Genomic DNA, 24713 nt, shown 5'->3' with positions numbered 1-24713 from the left:
GATTTTGTAAGTAGAGGCACCACTGTATCAGGTGTGATGATGAGGTGCGGGGGTGGGTGTACCGTAGGGTAGAAAATGAGAGAAAGCACATTCCTAATGTGGAAAACAGCAGCTGGAACAGGTGTGCTTTGACTCGGACAGGCGATGCCTCCCTGCGTGGGTGCACCAAGTGCTGAGTAGTGTCCGCTAACCCTGTGTGTGTGTCATCACTTTGCGAGCTGTACAAGGTGCTTCATGCAGGGGGGGGGGGGGGGGGGGGGGGGGGGGCAAAATGCGAGCGTCAGCTTGTGTGTGTGTGTGTGTGTGTGTGTGTGTGTGTGTGTGTGTGTGTGGAGTCCGCAAGGAGGCAGGAAACAGAGGGATCCTGTTTGCAAGTCAAACTCATTGTTCAGCTGATTGTAGCCTCCCCCACCGCCGCCGCCGACACCACCTTCACCCTTCCTCCACTACGACACACTCACACGCAACAAACAAGTCCACTGTAGTGTTTACTTGACTGCGAGCATCGTAAACTCTCAAGATAAAGGCCGTCATTGGGTTCCGAAGGCCTAACTCTTTAAAGACCTTCAATGGTTTCAATTTTTTTGCCCCCATTTCAATCCCCGCTTCTGACATGTGCTTGACCACTGCACACATGCTTATTTCCGGCCAAGAAGTGCCGGTGTTGTTTACTTAGGTGCACTTGTCTTATTTTCACATTGAACAGAGACCAAATTCTGCTCTCAAGAGCAGCCTTTGCCTCCTGCATGCTCTGCACAGCTGAACAACACAAATTGTGCACATGCACTGCACACACACAAAAACTTGTACACTTGCACATGCACGCTGTACAGTGCTCATACATATGCCGGCTCACATGCAGACGTATACAGTACAAGTATTCACACAGAGTGCACACTTACCTGCATACACACCAAGTCTGCACTTACATACACGTTCCAATTACAGTGCACATGCTAACAAATACAGTGCAAACAAACACAAACTCATTTCAGGCAATGTACGTTTGTAAAAAGTGTCAAAAGGCTTCAAAATGGCATCAGAAATGCTTTTGTCTATACTGTATTACAACAATATTTGCCCTTCCCCCCACACACACCCAAAATATGCCACAGGCTTGGAGCGTGCCGAGACATGCGGGAGTAAAGTTGTGAACGTGTGTCATAGTTTGACGTGGAATAACATTTACCATCCGAAAAGGCCGCAAGCACCTGTTATGTTCACAAACTTCCACAAAAAAAAAAAACCATAAGAAAAGAAAAAAGCTTACTACGCTATGGAAGAATACAAGTGAGTAAATCCGGCTTGTGGCCAAATGAAATGAGTTTATTGAAACGTCAGTGTAAAGTGAGATATGCATGTTAGATGATCTGTGTGAAATGAAGAAGTGTGCATGCATGCAGGCAGGCAAGAGGCGGCCCGTCTTGCCCTGACAGCTTAATGAGCGCCTGTCCACATGTCACCTCGCCCGTCGCAAAGCCAGCAAAATAGCCGCAAGATGAGCAGGAAGGTGGTAAAACAATCTGGTTTGCTCTGCAGTGTCCCGAGAAAAACAAGTACAAACACACGCACACACACACACACGCACACACACACAATGTGGGTGGCTTCTGCATGTATATCGACAATATGTATAGAGCAAAGATCTTTAAGTGCCAACTGCATACAGCTGAAGACTTATATTCCTCAGTCCATGTGTCGTGTGTGTGTGTGTGTGTGTGTGTGTGTGTGTGTGTGTGTATACACACGTGTATGTGTCTGCTTGTTATGACTGGGGACCTAAGTTTTCCCGGGAACATAAAGCTAAGCCCTCATTAAACAAAGCGAGGAATGCATGTAAAGTTTGTGTATATGTGTGCGTTATTGTGTCTCGTGTATGGACCAAAATCTTTGTGGGGACCATAAAGCCAGTCACGACTGAACATGTGTGTGTGTGTGTGTGCGTGTGCACGTGCACACACGCACGCGTGTACTTGTTATGACTGATCTGGATACTAAAATCTTCCTGGGGTTATATTTATAGTATATAGTATAACTGGGCTGTCACCAAACCAAGCAAGGGATGTACATAAAGTGTGTTTACGTACTTGTTGTTGTCCTAATGAGAGGACCAAACACTTCTTGAGGATCATAAAGCTCACCACAACCAAAGTGATGCATTTCAAGTCCGTGTGTATGTGTGTGCATGTGTGAGAGAGAGAGTTTGAGAGAGAGAGAGTTAGAGAGAGAGAAAAAGAGAGATACAAGCACTGTGTTAAGAAAATGCCCTGCGGTGTACAGCATGTGTCGATACTTGTAGGAGTGCAGCATGTGATTGTGCCTGCACGTAACTGCTGAAGACACAATGTATTTTCTCACCATAATGCAACTATAACAAATTACCCACTGAAACAACTCTCAGTCGACTGTATGTGTGCGTGTGTGTGTGTGTGTGTGTGCGTGTGTGTGTGTGTGAAGATTGAGTGCACTTTTTTAGGATAACACACTCCAATTTAAAAAAAATGCTAAAAGCGTGTTTTGCTTTCTGCAGTGACGTGCTCTGTTATTTGTTTCATTTATTATTGTTGTTGTTATTATTATTATTATCATTGCATTTTATCGTGTATGTTTTTAAATGAAAGTCATAATGCACCAATATTTAATTGACACTTGTAATTGTACGAAGAGGAACATTGCCCTGAAACAATTTTCTCACAAAGTTGTTCACACAGAGGTGAACCTCACCCCATTTTTGCTTGTGAATGACTGAACAATTCAAGGAAGCTCCTTTTCTACCCAATCGCCGCAACCACCTGTTCCCGGACAGCCTGTTCACTTGTGGAATGTTCCAAACAGGTGTTTGATGAAAATTCCTCAACTATATCAGTTTTTTTCCACCTGTCCCAGCCATAAAATTTTAAGTTAACGATGCTAAAAAAAATCTAATTAATCATTGTGAACATTCAATAATTGTGCCTTTGTCGCGGATCCAATTAAGTACATGTTGAACATGATTTGCAAAGCATTGTGCTCAGTTTTGAGTTCTGTATGTTGCAGTTTCACTTTCACACAAACAAAAAGTATTTAAAAAATAAACTGATATTACAAAGCGAGTCACCTTTAACCCACGGCGGCGCGTGACGTGCATCACCGGAAGCTGTTAGCAGTCAGCCATCTTGTCAACACACGTATTGCCCGATAACTTTGTTTGTTTTTTTTAATCATCCTCATAAAAGTTTGTTTCATCTGCAATTCATCGATGGCACTAGCAAAGAATGGAAATATGAAGAGCCAGAAGAAGCTTTATAAAACTACACAAGTGAGCTACGATAGTGACGTTGTCGCACTGAAGATGCAGCCAAAGTGCGTCCCATGGCGCCGCATCAGAGCTCGACTAAGGTAAGCGCTGATTCCTATCTATACACTCACAGGTTCTTATATCCACTTGATTTTTTTTGTTTCGTTCATTTTCGAGACCGTTCTGGCTGTTGCTCGTCATGGCATGCGTGCGTGTACGTGCGGTCGCGGGTCGGTGCTTGAGGTCCTGGTTAACAGAACGTCCCGACGTCACTGGAGTTGTGGTCGTACACGAAATTGTAGGCGGTGATACGGGTTCGCTATGGAAATAAAGTCCATGCGATTCTACGTCTGGCAAGCCTGTCGTATCCTTCTGAATTTTATGCATCCAACCTGTTGCAAGTTGTACTTGTTGCCACCTCACATTGGGCAGGAGGAAAACCACAGAATCCAAGTCAATATCGCCACCTGCTGGTTCATATCTGACATTGCTAGACCACTCGGCGGACTGCACTGTTGTTTATTTTGAACTGCTGTTGACCGGAGTGACAAAACGAAGACAAAAGCCAAGTCATGTGAAACAGTGTGATATTGTTGAAATGATCCCCTAACTTCCGGTCCGATTGGCCCACTTGGTTGTCACCTCACCTGCAAACCCTAACCCTTACCCTTAAACCCTACAAACACTAACCCTGGTTTAAAACCCTACTTTGAAAGGGCGCCCAACACCCCCCCCCCCAAAAAAAAAACAACACTTTTTGATTCCTAACCCATAGTTGGAAACCGTCAAGTGAAATCCTGTTCAGGTGTGGCGGATGGGAATTTTTCCCAAATTTATGCCTCCCTTCAGGTGCATGTCTGGAGCCATTCACCCAGCCCCACGTCTATTTTTCTTTGAAAGGTAATCAAGTTGCCTGGCGGGGGTGAATAAATAAAACTTCGGCCTTTGAGTGGAAACCACTGGTGTAGCCCACCCACACCTGTTTGCATTTATGAGTTTTGTCTGGATGAAATCCGCTTCCGCGCTGAGATATCGAATCCCCTTGACACAAATGGAGCGGTTATGTCACTCCAACAATTAAGAGGAGGCTTGCCCTTACATGACTGCGGCAGCACTCAGTGCCAGTGTCGTGCAACATTCTCATTTGGAGAGTGTGTATATCCCCACCCCCGCAATCTAATCCTGACTTGTCTCCTAGTTAACAATCCCAAACTGACAACATCATTAAAAAGTAGAAGCGAACAAAACATCCAATCTTTCAGTCGCTCAAGGGCGCAAACGTATCACGTAACGAGAAAAGATGTTCTCGTGTGTGTTTCCTTTTCCACAGTGTACACTGTTACGTGTCAGATTACCAGTTGTTTATTTTCACTCGTGTCATAATTTTAAAAAAACGAAAAAGAAAAACAAAGCACAATGTCTGTTACAGTCTTAAGTGGTTCCCCTTTTTTTCTTTTACATTCACTCGAAAAAAAAATCTACAATCAAGTAGAAATATTACAATATAGACAAACAATCTGTGCTGTCAGACATAAACAACCACTTCATTACCTGCACCAATCAACACAAAAAACAGAAGAATGCTCATATTTCATTGACACTGTTACGGAGGTATTACTGAACATGTTATGTCATATTATTATTGTTTGCAGGGATTTAAAACTAAGTTATGATGCAGTAAATGTGCCTTAGTAGCTGGCGAGGCAACACATACAGTAAGTCAAACATGAACTGTTGGCGCATGTTCCAACACATGCGACGAAAATAAAAGTACCGTGATCTTCTGAAAGACGTCACAAGATGCACAAAATGCAATCGATACATGGTCAACATACAAAACGGTCATATGAAATGTCAATGAAGCTTGATGGGATCCGTCATTAACCATGACCTCTCCCCAATGGCGACATTATAAATAAAGGCTTCTAACTCTGAGAAATTGTACATCTGTCGTGCTGTTAATATGGTAACAATCAGAATATGAACCCGCATATAGCAAAGTGTTGATTATTGTGTCATGATGGGCCATCACACTGGATTTAGGATGAAACATTTTGTGGAACCTACACAAGACCTTCCAAATCTGTGCCACGGCAAAGTTAAATAGTACCTGCAAAAACTAGCTGAACAGAGTTTGATGACACCACCGAGGTCACCTGATGGGTCACTTATGTTGTCGGGGTACATTCGTCTTGACTCCAATGCAGGCGGCGGTGTATGCCCACAAGAAAGATGGCGGCTTCCAGCTCTGTTGTGATCAGACACTCCCAAAAAATAACCCCAATTATGCGCCGAAAACGGACCAGTCGACACACATCTTTTTGGATTATTCACTTCACCCCCAAAGTTGCATCAAAGAAATAACCAAACATATTTTTTTAATTACATTAATATTCAATGATCGATTTTTTAAAGGGGAAGTGAAGTTGTTGTTGGGTTTTTTTTGTGTTTTTTTAAAGAAATATGTGTTGTGCACCCCCAATTGTTCAAACAGTTGCCACAGTCATTATTCTGATGAGAATTGCATTTGTGGACGATGAATTAGGCAGAAAAATCCACCCGTTTAGATCCATCTCAAGTGGCGGCCATTTTGTCATGTACAGCGACTTGGACCATCGCAGTGCCAAAGGGCTGAAGTCACGACTGTTACGGCTCACCTGATCTCTACGTTTGGTTATATGATGTTCGCAAGCTGATCCTTGGGGCATGATGATGATGTCATTTGTCAGTTGACACCAAGTGGCAATATGAGGCAAAATGGCCGCCACTTGAAATGGATGAAAATGGGTGCATTTGTATCGGAATTCATGTTCGACAAACACAACTTTATTCAGAATACCCTCTATTAGACTTGTGGGGGGAGGTTGGGGCGCATAGAGCATATTATTGTAAAGACTATTTTTTTATTTGACTTGTTGACTTTTAAGAGTGTATATATTGCCTCATAAAATGAATACTCCAACCATTTGGTTCTAAACAACCCCTAAATTGGGTTATTTTGTGGGTTATACATTTGACCCATACATTTTTTTGTGCTGAATGAAGTTGGGTCAAAATGATGTTCCATTTTGACCCGAGTTATTTTTGACCACACAGTTTTAAAACGGCATTCTTCATGCCTTCGGGAGTCGACAAGCAACAAAGATTAGCAGCAAACCAAACAAAATACATAAATGTAATTAAAGGTGAAAGTCGCTTCATTCTTGACTAAAATTGGTTGCGCGTGTTTTGATGGTCACCTTCGGCGGCAGCGGCGGGGGATCCTCCTCGATGTTGCGACTGGCCACCAGGTCCTGCAGCTGAAGGGCCCCTCCGCCGATGAAGCAGAAGGCGGGACACACGGGGGCCGAGCAGTCCACGTGGCCCTCCCACAGCAGGCGTAAGGAGTGGGCGTCGTAGAAGGACACGCTGCCCTCATCGCAGTCCAAGCACACGCCCAGTCTGGGCGGCAGAGGCGTCGTGTAAGGGTGGGCGGGCTTCGAGTTAGTGTTTTTCTGGCCTCGAGGGAGAAGGATTTTGCCCATTCCCATGGTGAGGAAGCAAAAGGAGGGCGAGTCCTGGCCGTCCTCTGCCTCGCTGTCATGGCCGCTGTCTGGGTCATAGCTTAGGATGGGTAGAAAACATTTAGTAAAGGAGGACATATCCAGCTAGCCATTGTCTTGCGAGTGCGAGATTGCAGTTGTGACATTTTAGTTTGGTGGTGTGCAGCTTTTTTTTTGCCCTGGTCACCTGTCAATCATGAAAGTATATTTAAGGCGCTCACCGTGGACTGGCCATGTCTTGCGGCTGATGGAACCACTCTTGAAGCTTCGCCTCCTGCCCGACTCCGACCTGCATGATTGACATAAGAAAACTTGACAGTCATTTATCGACGTCTTAACAAAATCTCTGTGATACGCTCCCATCAAAATACTCAGACAACCAAAGCTAATCTGTGCTAACATGACAATCCCTTGAAATGGGTGGAAAAACTTGGCGCCGGGTGATATTTTGTAAATAATCCCCACTATTATGTCACAATCCAACAAAATTCAGAATAGCTCTCTTACAGACACAAAGAGTTGTATATAAACAGCACGTCGACTTCACAGTGCAAAAGTACCGGGTTCAATTCCAGCTTCGACCTCCCTGTGTGGAGTTTGCATGTTCTCCCCGGGCCTGTGTGGGTTTTCTCCGGGTACTCCGGTTTCCTCCGACATTACAAAAAACATGCATGGCAGGCTGATTGATCCCTCTAAATTGTCCCTAGGTGTGAGTGAGCGCGGATGGCTGTTCGTCTGTGTGTGCCCTGCGATTGGCCGGCAACCGGTTCAGAGTGTCCCCCGCCTACTGCCCGAAGACAGCTGGGATAGGCTCCACCACCCCCACGCGACCTTTGTGAGGATAAGTGGATCTGAAAATGGATAGATGGAATTTTCCATATGTCCCCTTTGAGCTAATTTCAAACGTAGCATTCTCTACCTTGATCAGGTAGGAGCTGGGCTCCACCGAGCAGGCCCAGTAGTGCCTGCCTTGAGAGACGGCCAGGTCAGCCACCAGGAGGTCGGCGGTCAGGTGACAGGAAGTGAGCGCGCGGTCGGCCACCTTCAGCAGGGAGATTCCCGGCACGCTGCGGGCGTACGTCTGACCCTTGCCCAACGCCAGCCTGTCGGAATGCAAGCCCCAGCGAGAGTCCAGGGAAAAAGATAACACTGGCGGGAAAAGAGAAGAGAATCGGACAGAGGACATAACAGGAAGGGGAAAAAAGGGAAGAGGAATTCTCAAGCTGAACACACAATGGAGAAAACAACAGGAGGAGTATATCAGGGAAGGAGTAGGGAATATGGAAAGATAGTATTTATTTTGATGCCATTTTGCCGTTGCAAAGGAATATCATACAACCTGATTATGATGCAATGATTGCTAACACAAAGAAATGAGCAGTAGGACGCGCAAAAGAAAGGACAAAATGAAATTAGCAGCAAATTTGGGCTAAAGTAGTCATGAGGATTTTCACATTTTCACAGGAGTTTTGATATGATTTATTACTAATTTCTTTCGCAAGCATATAAATCCCAGTATGATGAAGACTAATAATAATATGTAGACAACTATGTAATATTTTAATTAATTTGTTTCATTTTTATTTAATGTTAACACCCTTTAAAATGCATTGGGAACAAAATTGAACCTAAAAAAAACATGCTTCAAAAAACACAGATGAACATTCAATGTTTTAATATGCTGCTGCTTCTGATGTTTAGACTTTGGCCACCTGGGGGCAGTATAATACAGCCTGAAAAACAATCATGAACGTGGAGGCATAAACCAGGTTTTCCCCAGAGCCTCATGTTCCGATTAGAATTAAACCAAATGACTAATCGGAATGAAAATGCTCTCCATAAATATATTGATTGGAATAAAAAGATGGAATCCGAATGGAATTTTATTCAGATTAACTCATTCAGTACCAGCCAATTCTAGGCCAAGTCTGAAAAGACGTTTAAAAACGTCTTTGGGAGTGAATGAGTTAACAGGAATAGTGTATTCCTTTTGCCCATCTGAATAAACATCACATAAACAATTCAATCAGCATAGCCGAAAGAGTCTTAGCTCCTCAGTGAGGCTATAATATTGATCATTCTTTGTAAAGGATAAAGAATATATACCCGTGAGTATTGTCATTGTATTATAGTACATTTATGTATTATATGAAGGCACAAAATAAAGTGCAAAATGTAGTCATTACATGTAACTGAAGTAATTTTAGTTCAAGTTTAAATAATTTTCCTCCTCTGAAATTTTTCCATAAATTCAAATACGACTAATACTACTTCCATTCATCCTCACATTCGTCGCAGGGCGTGCTTGAGCCAATCCCAGCTGTCTTCAGGCAGTAGGCGGGGGACACCCTGAACTGGTTGCCAGTCAATTGCAGGGGCTAATATTACTAATATCACAATTTATTTTTTGGACTAAGACTACTAATATCACAAAATATACCGCTATTATATAACTTCTATGAATAATAACTTAATATTAAAACAATACAGATTTAGTCAAAGAATATCATCCACAGAAAACTAATAATAACGAATAACATATATATTTGATTTTAGTTTTTGCTTATTAGTTTTAATCTTGGCAGCGAATGTAAATGAGAATACGTGAAAGAGAATTTACCTGGAGCGGGCGGCGTGTGAAGGTACACCTCCTCACTGTAGTCTCCAAAGCCGGCCTTGTTGCAGCCTCGAACCCTCATCATGTAAACGCTGTCTATTTGCAGTTGGTCCACGATGGCGCTGGTCCCTCGCACTTCGTCCAGTCTCTGCCACGTCGTGGAGGCGTTGGGGGATCGGGTGCCTCCCCACGTATCTCCCGACGCCCCTGTCCGTCTTCGGTACTCGACGGAGAAGTGCCAGGCTGGAGCCGAGTCCTGAGGGAGACGCCAGCATAGGAAGAGCTGGTCGTACGCCAGCGTCTTTTGAGTGTCGATCACTGGAGCCAGAGGGGCTGCGAGGAACGAAACAGGTAGAGATATTTACCGGTACTTCAACCTGCTTTCTATTATATTGTACATTCACCAACCACAACATTAGGTATCACTTTTTTTTCCCACCACTAAATTTGATGAGACACATATTGAACATTTCAATGATTGATCCATCACAAAAACGTGTTTTTTCATAGTAGTTTTTTGTACTGAAACACTGTTTGAATATTAAGTTGCTGATGGTGTAGTGGTACACTCGCCCGACTTGTGTGCGGGTGAGTGTGAGATCAGTTCCCACTTAGTGAGGGTGTGGATGTGGGTGTGAATGGTTGTTTGTCACAGTATGTGCTCTGTGACTGACTGGCGACCAGTTCAGGGTGTAGTCTGCCTTTCGCCTGAAGTCAGCTAGGATAGGCTCCAGCAACTCTCCATGACCCTGTTCAGGATAAGCGGTGTTGAAAGTGGATGGATGGATTTTTAAATTGCCGCTATTTTTTTTTCTTCATGAAACTGACCAAAAACCTTTGGTCAGTTTCATGAAAACTATTTAATATGCTTCAATATACCTAAAGAAGTGTCCAGTGCAGGACCTACCATGTATAAATGCCAAGCCTTTGATGAGCTTGATCTCTTTTGTTGCATCCAGGTGAAAATGTCTGAATGAGGAATCAGCAGAGGGAGAGAAGCACTGCAGGTTTGCGATGGCCTTCACCAGCCTGCCAAGGGAAATTAAAACAATCAAACTTAGAAGGAAAAAAATTTTTTACATTCAGCAAATGTAAAGAACAAGCAACCTGTTGTGAGTGACTCTGGCCGCCTGCACGAAACACGGCTGGTCGGTCTCCTTGAGGAGCTCGTGAGTGTAAGCCATCATGCCGGCGTGCTCCAGCATGTCTCGCCTGGCTGACGCTTGGGCGGACAGCGCCTCCTCTCTGCGGTTGCGTGAGCCCTCCAAGGCCACAGACAAGACCCCCAGACGCTCGGCTATGGATGCGGCCAGATCCTTCACGCAGCGGCTCAGATGGCCGAGAGCTACAGCGCTGTTGGCCTGCGCACACAAACAGAAGGCCGGCATCTCTGAGAATGTACTCAATGACCTTTACCGAAAAAAAAAAAAAGATGTCTTAGCTTTGCATATGCTAGCTGCTTGTTATCATTGTCAACAATGTTGGTTGTTTAACTCTTTTACTCCCCATGACGTATAAATACGTCTTGAAAAACCACTACGGCCGCCTAACCAAGATGTATTTTTAAGAAAAAAAAACACTTAAAAGAATGCAATTTAAAAAATAACACACACAAATAAAATAAAAAAGGTCAAATCTGACCTCCATATGTTTGATGGTCCCTTCCAGCTGTGTGATTTGACTCTGTATGGTCTCCTGGTTGGCCAGGATGTAGTTAACCTCCTTGGTCAGCTGATCCTGTGACAACAGCAAGTAAAGTTGATACTGTGAGGCAGATGGTATCAGAATTCCCCAAAAAATAAAAATAACAATGATGTCAACAATTTGTTAAGCAGACGGCACGAGCAGATGCGGGGCACCTTGAGGGCCTGGTAGGCTTGTGTCACCGGCAACACTTTGTGGCCGTGGTGCATGCGGCGGAGCTTGCACAGCGGGCACAGCAACCTGCGGCAAGCGCAGCAGTACCACTGCAGACGCTCTTGCTCGTGATCGGTGCACGTCAGTACCTTGAGGGAGGAAAAACCATGAGCTTCAACGGAAAATCTTCATGAGCAGGAAACGAAATGAGAGACAAAACCTTTGGGCGAAAGTTGTTTGTGGGGAGGATGTGCTCGTGTTGGGCTCGGGGGGTCCCCCAGGGGTGGTAGAGTTTGAAACATTCATTGCAAAAGTTGGCTTTGCAGTCGGCGCAGCCCTTGGTGGCCTCCAGAGATTGCGGAGGCTTGCAGAAAGCGCACATGATGGCGATGCTGCCCAGACTCAGCGTGTGCCTGTACCTGACAGAGACCAACAGCAAAACACATCCATGTCATATAGTGTGTGTGTGTGTAGTAACGGAAGTCTACCAGAACAGGCTACTACTTGTGGTCGGGCATAAATTAAAAGACATTTTAAGATCAAATAAATAAAGGTGCTTTCCAATAAAATTGAATAATGATTCTAGAAGTGTGGTACGAGTCCTTAGAGTGGAATGTGGGCTCTCTTCAATAATGTGCAAAAGAATCACTGTATACAAATACAATTTTAAACATGAAATGCAATCAAACATATTTGAATTAAGCTGCTTGTAGCTATACAGATTGTTTTATTTTTTTAATCCAGTGTCATACAATTTTTAATTTCATTTCCTTCCTCCGTCTGTTTTATTCCAGTTACCTTTCCACAATGCGCTCCAGGGTGAGGTTGCGGGGACAGTCCGTCAGGCCGTTCTCAGCCAGCTCCACATCCCCCTGACAGGAAGGACATGGGAACAGCATGGGAGGAGGGGCCGCGTCTTTACGCCGCCGCCCGGGGTATGTGCTGCATGCTTGGGGGGGAGGAGAAAATGTGTGTTGGGGGCACAGGAAAGAAGATGTGGAATCGATTGTCAACGGAAAGGATGTATTTACACACACATTAGCATTGCAAAAATGTCTTCATTTTGGGTGCGTGATTTGATTTTTATTTGGATTTTTCAAAAACAAAGAATGCTCATCTTAGCACGTTGTTCTTTTTCTTTGGCTTTTTCCTGACATTGAATGATATCACATGCGACATCGTCAGCCCTCACGAGAGCTCAGCAAACCTAAAAGGATTTGAGTTCATGTTTTGATTTGTCGTCTGCTTTTTCGTGATGTTCATTCCAAAAGTAGGACGGCATTCATTGATCTCGTCACGCGAGACCTCACCATACCTAACGAACCCAACTTCAGAGAGTGTTGTGCTTTTTTTTTTTTTTTTGCAGCATCCAAAAGTGGGCTAGTCATCTAGGATGTCGCGGTAGACCTCTATATGCAGTGTCAGTATTTTAAAATTTGTTGGGGAAATTTGTTTGCCAATTTGGCGGGTGACATTGGAAGGTTCCTCTTATTCAAGCACTCCAAATAAAAGAATGTATCTTGGTCTCATTATATCACAAAAATCACACACTTTGGGACATTCAACACATGCACACACTTAAACCACGCATTCGTCCGCCCTTACTAGTTCTTAGAATGCGTTCCAGGTGCTCTGGGGTCCGAGGCGTGGGTCTGCGGTGCTGGCGCGGGGAGCGAGAGTTGGGAGTGGAAGCTGGCGACCGTGGCTCCGGGGGGAGGTCAGGAGGAGGGAAGCCCCTCTGTACCAACACGTCGGATGCACACAGTAAGCAAACGCTGTGCTGGCACGGCAGTAGGATGGGCTGCTTCACCATGTCGTTGCACACGGGACAACGCAGCTCCGGCTCCATGCTCTTCATGTTGGACTGGAATGGGAAAATTATCTTTCAAATATTTTCAAATAAATATAGCACATCTATTTTCTATCATGAGCGGCTTGAAGCAGCATCCCGTTTCTATGACAACGTACATCATCTCTGATTTTAGCTTCCTGCTATGTCCTATATTTCAACAGATTTTGCCTCACATTTGGACTCACGTTAATTATTAGCCGCTTTTTCTAGCCATTAAAACCCTCCAGTTAGCAGTCGGTAGCTAAAAAATGGACTAGGTGCATTTGAAAGTGTTTTTAGGTGAGATGCGATAATGTACGTTGCTTGGCGGAATAAATATCGTAAGAGTGTTTTTCATACTCACGCTGACACGAAGCAAGGAGTCCATGGTGGAGATAAAGCTTTTTAATTCCGTGTCTGCCATGAAGCAATGCCGGTGCCAGGGAGCTCTTTTATGTCTGTGCTAGTAAAATAGGCCCACACATCCTACTGACGTGCAGCTATGAGCGTCCACACTGCCATCTATTATGCTGGTGGTGATGTAGAAGATCAGTGAACGGAATGAGAAACGTTGTTGGGAGGGGCCGACGGGGGGACATGGGAGAGGCCGGCCAGCCGAATTGTTGAAACGAGATTTTTTTAGATTGCCATTTTCCCCTCCATGTATGATAATAATGACAATTATTATTATTGTCATTCCTATTATTATTATCATCAAATAACAGTTCTAAATGTGTTCGAGTTCTCAAAAATTAATCTACTGTCCCTGCCTTCTACTTTTACGTAGTTCTCATGTTACAATTTTATTGACAGCATTTTAATAACTAAAATCTTGTGGCCTAGTTTCATTTACTGCCAACAGACGGCAGCATAGAAGTACACTACAAGAACTATGGACCGGAAAAAATCGTTCCTCGCTATTGGTTTCTAGTCGGAACCTTCAAAAGCTGTTTCCCTCCGGTTGGCAATCAAGAATGCACCAATCTGACTGTTGCTGTTGGCAACCAATGCTACTTCCGGTTGTACCAGAGTGATTTGGAACACGTTAAAGGTTGCTACAGATGGACGAAACTACCTTGTGTATTGTTCTTGTCTGCTGTGCACTTTAACAAGGTGAATTTACGTGTAGTTCGTTAAAAAAAGGTGCTGCGCGTAGTGTTATGTTGTTGTCGAACAGCGAAACAAACTAATCCACGCAACCTCATACTGTATTTATGTTCTACGGCAAGCGTGCTGTGGATGTCTCGTCGCGCGTATTTTACTGCATATTTCGGCGACAAATAATCTTAACCCCCCACCACCACCCTCAGGTTAATAGAGAAATGTTACCCCACTAATTGTTGTTTTAATCTCATAAAGGTAACTAGAAAGTTAAGATGTCGGTCATCAGCAGCCTTGTTCCTGCGAGGTTCCTGACCATCATCGCCCACCTCGTGATTGTCATCACCATCTTTTGGACGCGAGTGAGTTCATTTACACTGGTTGTTCTTTTATAAAAAAAGCGAATTATTTTGTCTTGAATCAGAAAAATCCTTGGATTAAAATTTGCAGCGGCAGCATGGTAGAATGAGTTGACAATATTTACACTGCTCTAGCTGGCTATATTCAAGTTGGTTTGAGAGCTGACACCAAATCTTGTTGGTTCATCAGGAATATAACGTGAAGGCCTGCTTGCCTTTGGAGTTTACACAAGAGCAATACAATAGTGAGGATTTAAAGTAAGTACAAACGGAATGCATGCAGACCGATATGCTTACATCATAAACCAATATGCATTGCACGCATGTGTGTTGCAGGTTGGTGGTGGCTCTGTCAATCACACTTGGGTTATTCGCCATCGAGCTTGCTGGCTTCTTCTCAGGAGTGTCCATGTTCAACGGCAGCCAAGGCCTTCTGTGTATCCTTCACCCACTCTGAAATGTTCATATAAGTATGAACACATAATATATATGATGTACATGCGACGTTAAGACAAAATGAGCACATCCCTGTTAAGTTGAACTGCAAAGTGTCGTGCCCCAAAATTTGAACAGTCCCAAGTTGAAAACATCATCAACAGCAATGTTGTGAGACTTCAGCTTGTGAATAATGAACAAGTCAGTGTTTTAGATTGTGCTGAAGCCGTCAAAGAAAGTGTCACAAAGAGGAAATGTATGTCATATTTATTGAAGCATAAATGGAGGTTATTGTGACGTACGAAATGATCACTCCATTATTTTACCAAACAGATGGTCGGAAGCCAGTACGAATAGTTCGAGTTCAGATTTTTAACGAAGCTGAGTCAACATCAAGATGATGTCATTGATATTTTTTTCCAGGATATTACTATTATCAAAAAAAATTGCAGGAGGAGGGAATGCTTTATCGCATGCTCTAAACGTCATTGCGGAGTAGTTGACTAGTTGATTATTCAACTTGTTTGTACAACACTTAGTAGCCAGAGCCCAGACCTGACCCTAATTGCAAATACATGGAGGAACTCGAAGGGGGCTGTGCACAAAAGACTTGCCCTTGCTGTCGACTCATATAGAGCACTTCAACAGAAAAGAGTAGGCAGATTGATTTGTTTTAGTTTTTCTTTTTTTCCCCTCTGACACATTTGTTGTTAACTTTCTATAGCTACTGTTGGTCAAATTCGTCAAGCAAGAATAGCAATAGAGGAAGTACTTGTCGATCCTAAAAAAAACTAAAACTAAATAAAATCATGTATCAATTTACAATATGTAAGTAAATTTTGCAGTGTTAACTGTCATCGGTTGTACGGCAATTCCATGACTCCTGCAATAGCTACTGGGGCCCATGCCAGTGGCTCAGTTGCTCTGGTTTTCTTTCTATTTGAGCAATGGGATTGTGCCGTCTACTGGTGGATTCTTGCCTTCTGCAGGTTAGTTTGCCATAGTTTTCCCAAAAGGAGTTTTGGGGTTTTTTTTCCCTGACATACACATGACCTAGCATTGACGGTCCACTGCAGCGCCTCCGTTTCCTTGTCTTATTTTGTTTTTGAGAAGTGGGAGTGCTGGACATATTGGATTATTTTTGTCCCTTGCAGGTTGGTGCACGTGCTGATTTAAACAGATTTATATGTATGGGTCTCATTTCAGGGGTTAAAATTGACCGAGAATGTAAATTTGAAAATAATATTTGTATATGTCATTCTCTCCATTTTCTTCTAGTGTGCTGCCTGCCCTCATGGAAATTCTTCTGCTTATCGCTGTTTTTGGACTGTCAAAGAAGCCACTATAATGTACACGTGGATAAAAACAATGTCGCAAAGGCATTCCTTTGTATTCGGTCTATAATGTTCACTTGTAAGCGACGTGCTAGTGGTTAGTAAGTCCATACATCACAGTTGAGAAGTTGTGAGTTAGAATCTTATCTCCGGCCTCTCTGTGTCGAGCAAGCACCGGGAGTATGGTCTTCCTCATGCGAGTGTTGTGTTTTTTTTCTGGCTGCACTAACTTCCTCCCACATTCCAAAAACTAAGTTCATTGGAGACTGAAATGTTATTAGGTCTGAGTGTTAGTGTGAACGGTTGCTTATGTACCTGGGCACTGTGTTTGGCAGCGACAAGTTCCAGCTAGCTTCCAACGCTAATGAGGATGAGTGCTGTAGAAAATGGAAGGAGGGAAGGATGTTCAAATGTACAGTGGACTGCCGCGTATTTGTAGTTTAGCACCCATTTTTTTGTTTATTTGTTTGGTTTTTGTCCGATTGAAATCTGTTACTGCTGCCTGAAAGTTTTACATAAGTGTAAAATAATAAATACAGTTTGTAAAAAAACAACAACATTTGACTCCTTTTTTGTTTTAATGTTTGATGGCTTAACACTACTATATCTTATTTTATATGTTATTATTGTCCTTGTTCTTATATCCTTTTATTGCCTTCGGTATTTAATCTATTTTTAAAATAATTTTCCATTTCACTTAATATTATGGATTTAAAAACAATTGTAGATCACCATCTACAATTGTTTTACGCATTGATTTTGTTTTTATTACGAATAGCTGTATAGATGATTATCTATTTGCACTATTTTTATATTGATGATTAGTTATATTGAGAAATGTATTTTGAAGCTCTTTATTATTGAAGTTTATTCATTACGGTATACTTTATTGGTCATGTTGATTGTTCCCGTTCATTAATTCATTTCGGTATTTTTTCCCGTTTATGATTACATTATTATCATAAGATATCTTGTTACAGATAAATGAGAATTTGTTGACTATTTGTAATTTTCTTTTTAAATTGCTACTATTTTTTTATACCTCGACAACGCTCAGCAGCCTTGTAATGCAATTCCGGGTAAAGGAAGGTTCCTTTGGTTCCTAGGTCCTAACTCTTCCCAATTCGGCTATTTCGGCGAAGTTAAATTGGACATTTGAAAAGAAAAAAATCAATAAATAACCACAATTACGAGCAATTCATTTGGAACTATGGGTATGTATTACGCGCTTAATCGTTTATTTATGTGCCTTTCGTGTGTATGCAGACTTTCAGCCCCACAATCAGCTAGCTTGTCCAGCTAACTAGTTGCAAACTAGCACCAATGTATAACAATATTAGCAGTCAATGTTTGCTTGATTATGGCAATAAGCTTTATTCTAAATATAAAACGTTGTATTTACATGACAACTGGCTACGCTTACGTGCGTTGACTTAACGGTAGCATTAGCTTAGCATTTGGAAGGCTTTCCCTTGGACACTGACGTGTCATTCGGAAGGCGTTTATGAGAGAACAGTTCTAAAACATGAAATGGATGTTTGACCATTATTGTACTGACATGATGATAAGGCTTTCCCAAAGTGGTTCAGTCTGGAAAAGTAAAAAGTTAGCCTATACAATACAGCTAAAACAATACAAGTGAGAAAATGTTCATTGACTTCATCTACGAAAATGAATCAGTTTCGTATGTGTGGTGTATTTTTAATATATATGTATACTGCGTTGCAAACTCTTATGCGTTCTGAATTAATTAACATTTCATTCGTAATTTTCTGGCGACGTTTTTGCAAAATTGTTACTCCTGTCGGTTTATTTCACTGATATAAGTCTGAGACCAAATTCATGTTTTTGTGTTCGCGTCCGCCCTGTTAAATGGCCCAAAGCCAATGAAGGGAGGAGTAATTGGTTCAATATGTTTGTTTTACTGTAGATATGCCCTTCAAAAAGAGATAATATCGTGCAAAATTTCCCCATACCAAAGATGGAGAACCATTGTTCTAGAAGGTTGTAGGACTGTTTGCAAAAACAAACTTTCACTGTAAGTCGCATTGAATATTTAGTCATTTCAGATAATTCATAATTTGGAAAGTAGTATATTCACATCATTATACAGAGAGATTTAATGTTTTCGCCCTTTGTGTAGCAAATAAACCTAACCGGTATATTAGTTGATATGTTGCTGATGTCGTGAATGGAGCAAACAAGCGGACTAACTTTCTTGTTTTCGTCCTTGCAGCAGTGAACACGGGCACGTCTCTGGTGCTGTCCAGCCTGCTGTCGGTGTTGGTGTTTGCCGGCATGCAGATGTTCAATAAGCAGCTGGCATCCACAGAGTGGCTCACCATTCTGGGGGGCTTCCTTGGCTCTGTGCTCTTCATCTGCTCCCTCACCGTATCCTCTGTGCCCACGGGAGTGATCACTTGACTTGTGTTTTTTTTTGCCATTACGTAACATTCTCTATTACAAACACTTAACCTTAACTCGGCTTCTTCAGGCATTTAGCAATCTGGAAAATCTGTTTTTTGGGAAAGGGTTTCAAGCTAAGATCTTCCCAGAAAGTAAGTTCATGCAAGATGAAAATATACCAATTGTTTTTTTTTTAAATCATAGATTCAATGTTAACAGTCTGTATCCATCCACTAAACTGTGATGAGGTCACGTTGTCTAAATAGAAAAAGGAAAGTGTTGGACTTTTTGGACACGTTGCCTAGTGTGTAATAATATACAGGTATGTAGGTACTTTCACATATCAGCACATCAAGAGTTTTCATTGAGCTCATGTGTGCAGTCTGCATGGAATTTAGGAGGAAGCATCGCGAGAAAACTGAGATCCAAACCAGAGCATCTCAGCTGTGAGGCAGACATGCTAAACACCAATCAATGTGCTGCCACTCACCTGAAAAATAATTTTTGGAACGTGGTCAGAAGTCAGAAAGTATTTAAACGGCACGGTCAATTATTTTGTTTTTTGTTGAGTGTAGCCTATATTTCCGGAGACAGATTTCGTGTGTGTTTTGCATACTTGCCCTATAAAGCTGATTCTGATAGTTGCTCAAACGTGGCACTTTTGATTGATTGCTTAACAGATGATGCTTGTTTTTAGTGTCGTCACCAGAGAAAACTCCATTTGTTGTTAAGCAAGTTCAGTGTTGCAGTACAATATCCTGGCCTTTCCGTTGGCTTTTGGAGGAGACTGTTTCAACACAAATGTTGATTAATAACCAATGCTGTATTTCTAGATCATATTGTAACTATTGGATTGAATTCAATTTATAATTCAGTGAAATAATATGACAGTACTGTATAAATGAGTCATCGTCTCCCACCTAAAAGTCAGCTGGGACAAGTGCTAGAGAAAGTAAAGGGATGAAGAGAAGGAATTCGTCTCTCTTGCATTACATAACGTGAGTGTAATGCACAGTACTCTGATTGACCAACATTGTTCGACTTTCAGTTCTGCTGTGCCTCTGCCTGTCGCTCTTTGCATCCGGCCTGGTTCATCGCGTGTGTGTCACCACATGGTCAGTCACCTCGTTTTCACTTGACCATCCTTCACATGTACTTCTTCTTTTTTTTTCTTCCTAAATCGGTCAATATGCTCTCCTTGCAGCCTGATCTTCTCTCTCTTCGCCCTGTATTACATCAACAAAATATCAGCCGCCCTCTACCAGGCGGCGGTGCCCACGGCGGTGCCGGCCAAGATGGCCACCAAGGGCAAGAGGAAGAACTGATGAATGAAAACAGATGTCCCACTTTTGACAGAAACTTTCATTGGCCATATCCACATTCCATTCTGGAGATTAGGACTGCACATCATAGTCGTACGCCACAAGTCGTTTTGTTATTAAATTAAAAAAGAAAAAAACATTGAATGTGTTTTGTCTCTTTCAGACGGCTCTTTTCTGCTCCTCAGGTATGTCAAGGCACATTTGGAAGGGTTTGGTGTAAAAGGATTTTCCTTACCAAATGCCTCAAATGATAAATTAGAACAGAGACTGTGCGATAGCCAAGTATGACATCATCACCTCAACAAATCATTGCTGTACAATGAAAAACAAATATCACCCAACTTTTGGAGGTTCTCTTTTTGTGTCCTTAAATAACACAAATAGGAAGCACCAGTGCTAAAATTAATTAATAGTAAATTCCACTGGCCGTGGCACACTACCACAAAGAAGCTGACGTCACATCTGGCTATTGTTGTTTGGCTGCTGGAACTTTGTCAGCTGACTTTTTTTTAAATAACACTTCCACTGATATTCATTTGAAAATGAAGACAAAAGTGACTTATTCTTGACTTCCTGTTGATGCTAAGTAACATGTGTTAAAATACTTTTGTCTGAGTTGAACATTGTGGTTTTGAACCTGAACTCGTGACTCACATAGTTAAATTATAGTTATGTTTTTTTTTTTACCACAGTGAGTTTCAGCTGCAGAGCACATGGTGACTGACTGTCCTTGTAGACTTGAGGATTCATAGCAAGGCTCGGGGAATCCTACGGCTGGCGTAGTAATTCTGAGGGCAAATAAAACCTCAGAGGAGGTGCTATAAGAAGAAATATGTAATTGTCAAGCTTTATTGTCAAATATGCTCTACGTGCAACATACAGCGCTGATGAAAATACTTTCCTTTCTCAACCACGGTGCAAACATGCAGCACATTGAAACACAACGAAAAATAATGGCAGCAACCTGAACTGCACAAAAAATTAAGACGTAAATATGTCAATAGGAACAAATAAAACAATAGATAACAGACAACGGAAGGGCACTTGTGGTTGTTGCAGGTTAAAGCTTAGGTAGTGAATTGCTTAAATGCAATAATTGGATGTCAGATGCTGAGGCAGGGTCACCGACTATGGAAGGGGGGGGGGCTCCTGACCGCCTGGTGGAATAAACTGTTCTTGAGCCTGCTGGTTCTAGCACAGAGACATCGCAGTCTCCTCCCCGACTTCTGCAGGTCGAAGAGGCAGTGAGATAGGTGGGTGGGGTCACCTGTGATCCGGATGGCATTGCAGGTCAGACGAGAGTTGGAAATGGCCGCCGAGTTGGGGAAGACAGACACCAATGATCATCTCAGCTGCTCTCACAATGCACTGCAGACTCTTTCGGCAGGACACGGTGCAACCGCCGCACCACACGCTGGTGATGCAAGCTGGTCAAGGTGCCCTCCAACGGTGCCTCAATCGAATGTCTGCATCGTGGGTGGGGCGGGGCTCTTGCTCTCAGTTTGCGGAGGAAGCACAAGGATCAAGCATGATGACGTGTTCTACACACACACGATTTCCTGTCTTGCTGGAATCAGTTTTTCATGGGCTATGTCTCATTTAAATCCCGCTGGGATTGTAGGTGGGGTGTGCCCCTTTGCAATTGGCTCCTGCACGGGAAAGTAAGTGTGAAGTATGAATTGGCCTTTATACTTCTCCCGGGTAACCAAGACGCACACACCAGACTTATGTCATTATATATTGTGGACTAGTCCACCAATCGGCTAAAATTGAAAGCTAATATAAATTATATAGATAGCGAGAGAAAATCCACCGGATTTGTGGGTGCCGAACAGTACATTCAAGTAACACGTTGCGATTTTTTTTTTGCATTTGTATTCGTTTAAAAAAGGGAAATGATTCGAGATACAGGTACAAGTGCCTCGTGTTGAGTGTGGCCAAAGAACGAATAAAAGTCATATCTCAAGGCAGCATTGCGCTTGGTGTGAAGAGTTTCAGATACCGTTTAAAGCCGTTTGAGTGAAAAGTTTCGACACACCCTTTCAATTAACGGCCCGAGAAAGGGAACGAAAACGGACTATGTAAGCGTCTCACACGACAAGCAAGAACGCTGATTATAGAGTATAGTTTCCATCTAAACGTCAATCGGGAAAAAATTGCGGTTGTGGTCTTGATATTCGAAAAAAATCTTGGGAGTCGTGTTCAAATGGGTGTGTAGTGTAGAGGCATGAGCAAAGTATTTGCTTTAACTCCCTCCCACCTCTTCTTTTTTCATCTCCCTCCCATCTCCTTCTGCCGGGCGTTGCCCGTCTGACTATATATACTCGGATAAAATCCTCTTGAACTCCCGCTTTTCTCTCAAACCCATTTTGTTCACTCAGCCTCCTCGTCTGGTAAGTCGCCGCTTCTTCAATTTGACACTTTTTTGGGCAGGTTGCGCTCATTTTACGCTTGCATCGTGCTACACCAGAAACTATAGTTCAATGAAAATGGGAAAACACACATTCGCGAAGGTTTAAAACGTCACCTGTATGGATTTGAGTGAATCATTTGGGTGTTTTTTTTTTGTTTTTTTTGCCGTTCATTCTCAGTTTTACGCCAAAAGTCGCATGTTGGACACTGGGCGTGTCATTGGGTGGTCTGCGGTTTGGGACACTGCACTTCTCCCAAGCGACAAGTCGTTGCTGCAGACCTTCTGCTTCCTGTCCTTTTGTGAGACGTGATTCCATTATAGTCCTTTGGGGTTTTTTTAACGACTTTTTTGTCTTGCTGCAATCCAGTCGGAAAAAGGCGGATGTAGAGCACAGGGCAGCAGCCGTGAGATAAGGATGTCCGTTTTTTCTGGAACATTTGTTGTAATATTAAAAGAATTTGCTCCGAGTGCCAATGAAAGCAACACCCGTGTCCTCCCATAGAGCTTCACTGTTTGGTTTGGCTGCGGATGATATAATGAACTGTTTGTTCTTAAGGTACCCTTTAAATAAACAAAGCTTATGCTATCATGCTGTCATATATTATTTTTGTTTCTTATACACAGGTATATATACTGTGTTTATTATTGTTACAATGATCATAATTTTGTTAATGTACCGAATAAAATATATGGTAGTTAATTATTAATAAAATATATTCATTTGATTTAATTTAAAACGAATATTTGAATAACAAATAATACACAAATAATAGGAGATGCAGCAGAATATTATCTAAGACGCACAGTCTATATACAAATCCTTATATTATCACTGTCCAATGTGACACTGAATGACAATTGTCATTTTTAAATTCATCATAAATCTATCAGCAATATCACATCGTGAACTGCTCTGCCAGGACCACTCCTCATAATATCCCTTGCGTATTCACAGCGCCCACCTATCTCTGCAACCATGAGTGACTTGGAGAAATGCATGGAGAACCTCATTGTCATTTTCCACCGCTACGCCAAAGACGACGGCGATGGCAGGACGCTAAGCAAAAAAGAACTGAAAAAACTACTGGAGGTAGAGCTACCCACCTTCCTCAAGGTGAGAACATGTTCTCTCGATGTAATGGTGCGAGTCACTTACAAAATGAATCATATTGGCTATGAGTAGCTACTGTCATTTGAAAGTCATTACCATAACTGTATATTACAATATGGTTGTGCATTTGATTTGTAAATGTGAGTGTGATTAGTTGTTTGTTGGTGTGTGCCCTGCAATTGACTGCTGGCTCTAAGTTGGGTTGAGTCCAGCTCTCCCACAAGCCTTATGAGGATAATTGATAGAAAGTGGATGGACGAATGGAGACAGACGGCTTTTCATCAACCAGAAATGCTCAAACAACATATCACAATTAAAAATAACCTGAACATGCCTATTTTTCTATTAAACCAGTGTCCTTTTTCCACAATATCTAAAATGAAGTACCGGTATTTGATTTTTCGATCTTCATGGAATGTGATGAAAAGTTAACCCCGCCCATTGCTTGTTATTGCAGACTCAAAAGAACCCCAAAACAGTGGATTGCATCTTGCAGGACCTGGACCTGAACAAAGACGACAAGTTAGACTTTGAAGAGTTTCTCCCACTGGTCGCGGGCCTCTCCTTGGCGTGTGAGAAGTGCTACGTGCTCCACCAAAAGAAGGGCAAACAATAAAGGCAATGGACACTTCAGTTCTGAGAGTCTGTAGTGTTACATGAGTATAAACCTTTGACTGAATATCACTTTGTCTGCATGATTATTCACACCATGAAAGGATGTTATTGTCTTTGTATTCGCCATGATTTGAACATATGGAAACATTTTAGTCCAAAGATGTCCACCCTGTTCTTCCTGTCTCTGAAAAAGTGTGATTGATAAGCATGAAGTTGAGAAATAGCAGGTGGCCCAAAAATGTTTTGGCAGTACGATCTTCTCACCACTGTGTACTAAAGCTAACAAATGCTCAAACTAATTGTCCATGTATGTGAGTCATGAAAAAAACTTTCACGGCTGAAATAAAATGTTCACGAGTTTTCTTCTTGTTTTTATTAAAGAAATTAAGAAAAACAACTGGCCATCTACAGCTGTTGCTACGCAGAGTTTCACGGGGGTCCAAAAATGTGTGAATACAAGACCAAAAAAAAAGACAAACACACCAAAAAAACC

General features: G+C 42.4%; 4 protein-coding genes and 1 long non-coding RNA gene across 10 annotated transcripts; 4 read left to right on the top strand and 1 right to left on the bottom strand.

Moving 5' to 3' along the window:
• Positions 1 to 57: 57 nt before the first annotated feature.
• Positions 58 to 12229, top strand: LOC127601183 (uncharacterized). Its single transcript, XR_007962505.1, has 3 exons — positions 58 to 3378; positions 9543 to 9787; positions 12088 to 12229. It is a non-coding gene; the product is annotated as an uncharacterized LOC127601183 (long non-coding RNA).
• Positions 4624 to 13725, bottom strand: trim46a (tripartite motif containing 46a). Of its 3 annotated transcripts, XM_052066184.1 has the most exons (12): positions 13489 to 13723; positions 12899 to 13157; positions 12092 to 12242; positions 11514 to 11712; positions 11296 to 11442; positions 11078 to 11173; positions 10544 to 10797; positions 10344 to 10465; positions 9440 to 9769; positions 7739 to 7968; positions 7041 to 7108; positions 4624 to 6880 (listed from the first exon to the last, which is right to left on the bottom strand). In XM_052066184.1, the coding sequence occupies exons 1-12, from the start codon at positions 13546 to 13548 to the stop codon at positions 6475 to 6477; spliced, it is 2322 nt and encodes a 773-aa protein (XP_051922144.1). In that variant the 5' UTR covers positions 13549 to 13723; the 3' UTR covers positions 4624 to 6474. The 3 variants fall into 3 exon arrangements, with proteins under 3 accessions (XP_051922144.1, XP_051922145.1, XP_051922146.1); XM_052066185.1 differs by lacking the exons at positions 4624 to 6880; positions 7041 to 7108 and adding an exon at positions 7137 to 7670 and having other exon boundaries at positions 13489 to 13725; XM_052066186.1 differs by lacking the exons at positions 4624 to 6880; positions 7041 to 7108 and having other exon boundaries at positions 7894 to 8042; positions 13489 to 13722.
• Positions 13726 to 14060: 335 nt separating this feature from the next.
• tmem107l (transmembrane protein 107 like) lies at positions 14061 to 16910 on the top strand. Of its 3 annotated transcripts, none has more exons than XM_052066235.1 (6): positions 14061 to 14237; positions 14484 to 14587; positions 14775 to 14842; positions 14921 to 15021; positions 16077 to 16173; positions 16298 to 16910. In XM_052066235.1, the coding sequence occupies exons 2-6, from the start codon at positions 14501 to 14503 to the stop codon at positions 16365 to 16367; spliced, it is 423 nt and encodes a 140-aa protein (XP_051922195.1). In that variant the 5' UTR covers positions 14061 to 14237; positions 14484 to 14500; the 3' UTR covers positions 16368 to 16910. The 3 variants fall into 3 exon arrangements, with proteins under 3 accessions (XP_051922195.1, XP_051922192.1, XP_051922194.1); XM_052066232.1 differs by lacking the exon at positions 16077 to 16173 and adding an exon at positions 15912 to 16008 and having other exon boundaries at positions 16689 to 16910; XM_052066234.1 differs by lacking the exon at positions 16077 to 16173 and adding an exon at positions 15912 to 16008.
• Positions 16911 to 17398: 488 nt separating this feature from the next.
• krtcap2 (keratinocyte associated protein 2) lies at positions 17399 to 20702 on the top strand. 2 transcript variants are annotated; one of them, XM_052066239.1, is made up of 5 exons: positions 17399 to 17567; positions 18590 to 18744; positions 18848 to 18911; positions 19808 to 19874; positions 19964 to 20702. In XM_052066239.1, exons 1-5 carry the CDS (start codon positions 17564 to 17566, stop codon positions 20082 to 20084), a joined length of 411 nt encoding a protein of 136 aa, XP_051922199.1. In that variant the 5' UTR covers positions 17399 to 17563; the 3' UTR covers positions 20085 to 20702. The 2 variants fall into 2 exon arrangements, with proteins under 2 accessions (XP_051922199.1, XP_051922200.1); XM_052066240.1 differs by having other exon boundaries at positions 17404 to 17567; positions 18593 to 18744.
• A 1605-nt stretch (positions 20703 to 22307) lies between these two features.
• On the top strand, positions 22308 to 24284 carry s100a10b (S100 calcium binding protein A10b). Its single transcript, XM_052066243.1, has 3 exons — positions 22308 to 22474; positions 23450 to 23608; positions 24063 to 24284. The coding sequence occupies exons 2-3, from the start codon at positions 23471 to 23473 to the stop codon at positions 24219 to 24221; spliced, it is 297 nt and encodes a 98-aa protein (XP_051922203.1). The 5' UTR covers positions 22308 to 22474; positions 23450 to 23470; the 3' UTR covers positions 24222 to 24284.
• Positions 24285 to 24713: the final 429 nt, after the last annotated feature.

Source organism: Hippocampus zosterae, chromosome 5 (assembly GCF_025434085.1).
Source record: "Hippocampus zosterae strain Florida chromosome 5, ASM2543408v3, whole genome shotgun sequence".
In the NCBI taxonomy this organism is placed as follows: domain Eukaryota; kingdom Metazoa; phylum Chordata; class Actinopteri; order Syngnathiformes; family Syngnathidae; genus Hippocampus; species Hippocampus zosterae.
The sequence above is the reverse complement of the archived record's forward strand: the minus strand, read 5'-3'. Positions and strand labels throughout refer to the sequence as shown.

Bases quoted from the DNA above. Each gene is read 5' to 3' on its own strand.
- trim46a (XM_052066184.1), bottom strand. From the start codon at position 13,548: ATGGCAGACACGGAATTAAAAAGCTTTATCTCCACCATGGACTCCTTG. The intron at 10,798-11,077 runs GTCAGATTTGAC...TTGTGTGCGCAG, and splicing joins GGACCATCAAACATATGGAG to GCCAACAGCGCTGTAGCTCT. The intron at 9,770-10,343 runs GTAGGTCCTGCA...CGTTCCTCGCAG, and splicing joins AGGCTTGGCATTTATACATG to CCCCTCTGGCTCCAGTGATC.
- tmem107l (XM_052066232.1), top strand. From the start codon at position 14,501: ATGTCGGTCATCAGCAGCCTTGTTCCTGCGAGGTTCCTGACCATCATC. The intron at 14,588-14,774 runs GTGAGTTCATTT...TTGGTTCATCAG, and splicing joins TCACCATCTTTTGGACGCGA to GAATATAACGTGAAGGCCTG. The intron at 16,009-16,688 runs GTTAGTTTGCCA...TGTGTTTGGCAG, and splicing joins TGGATTCTTGCCTTCTGCAG to CGACAAGTTCCAGCTAGCTT.
- krtcap2 (XM_052066239.1), top strand. The intron at 18,912-19,807 runs GTAAGTTCATGC...TTCGACTTTCAG, and splicing joins AGCTAAGATCTTCCCAGAAA to TTCTGCTGTGCCTCTGCCTG. The intron at 19,875-19,963 runs GTCAGTCACCTC...CTCTCCTTGCAG, and splicing joins CGCGTGTGTGTCACCACATG to CCTGATCTTCTCTCTCTTCG.
- s100a10b (XM_052066243.1), top strand. From the start codon at position 23,471: ATGAGTGACTTGGAGAAATGCATGGAGAACCTCATTGTCATTTTCCAC. The intron at 23,609-24,062 runs GTGAGAACATGT...TTGTTATTGCAG, and splicing joins AGCTACCCACCTTCCTCAAG to ACTCAAAAGAACCCCAAAAC.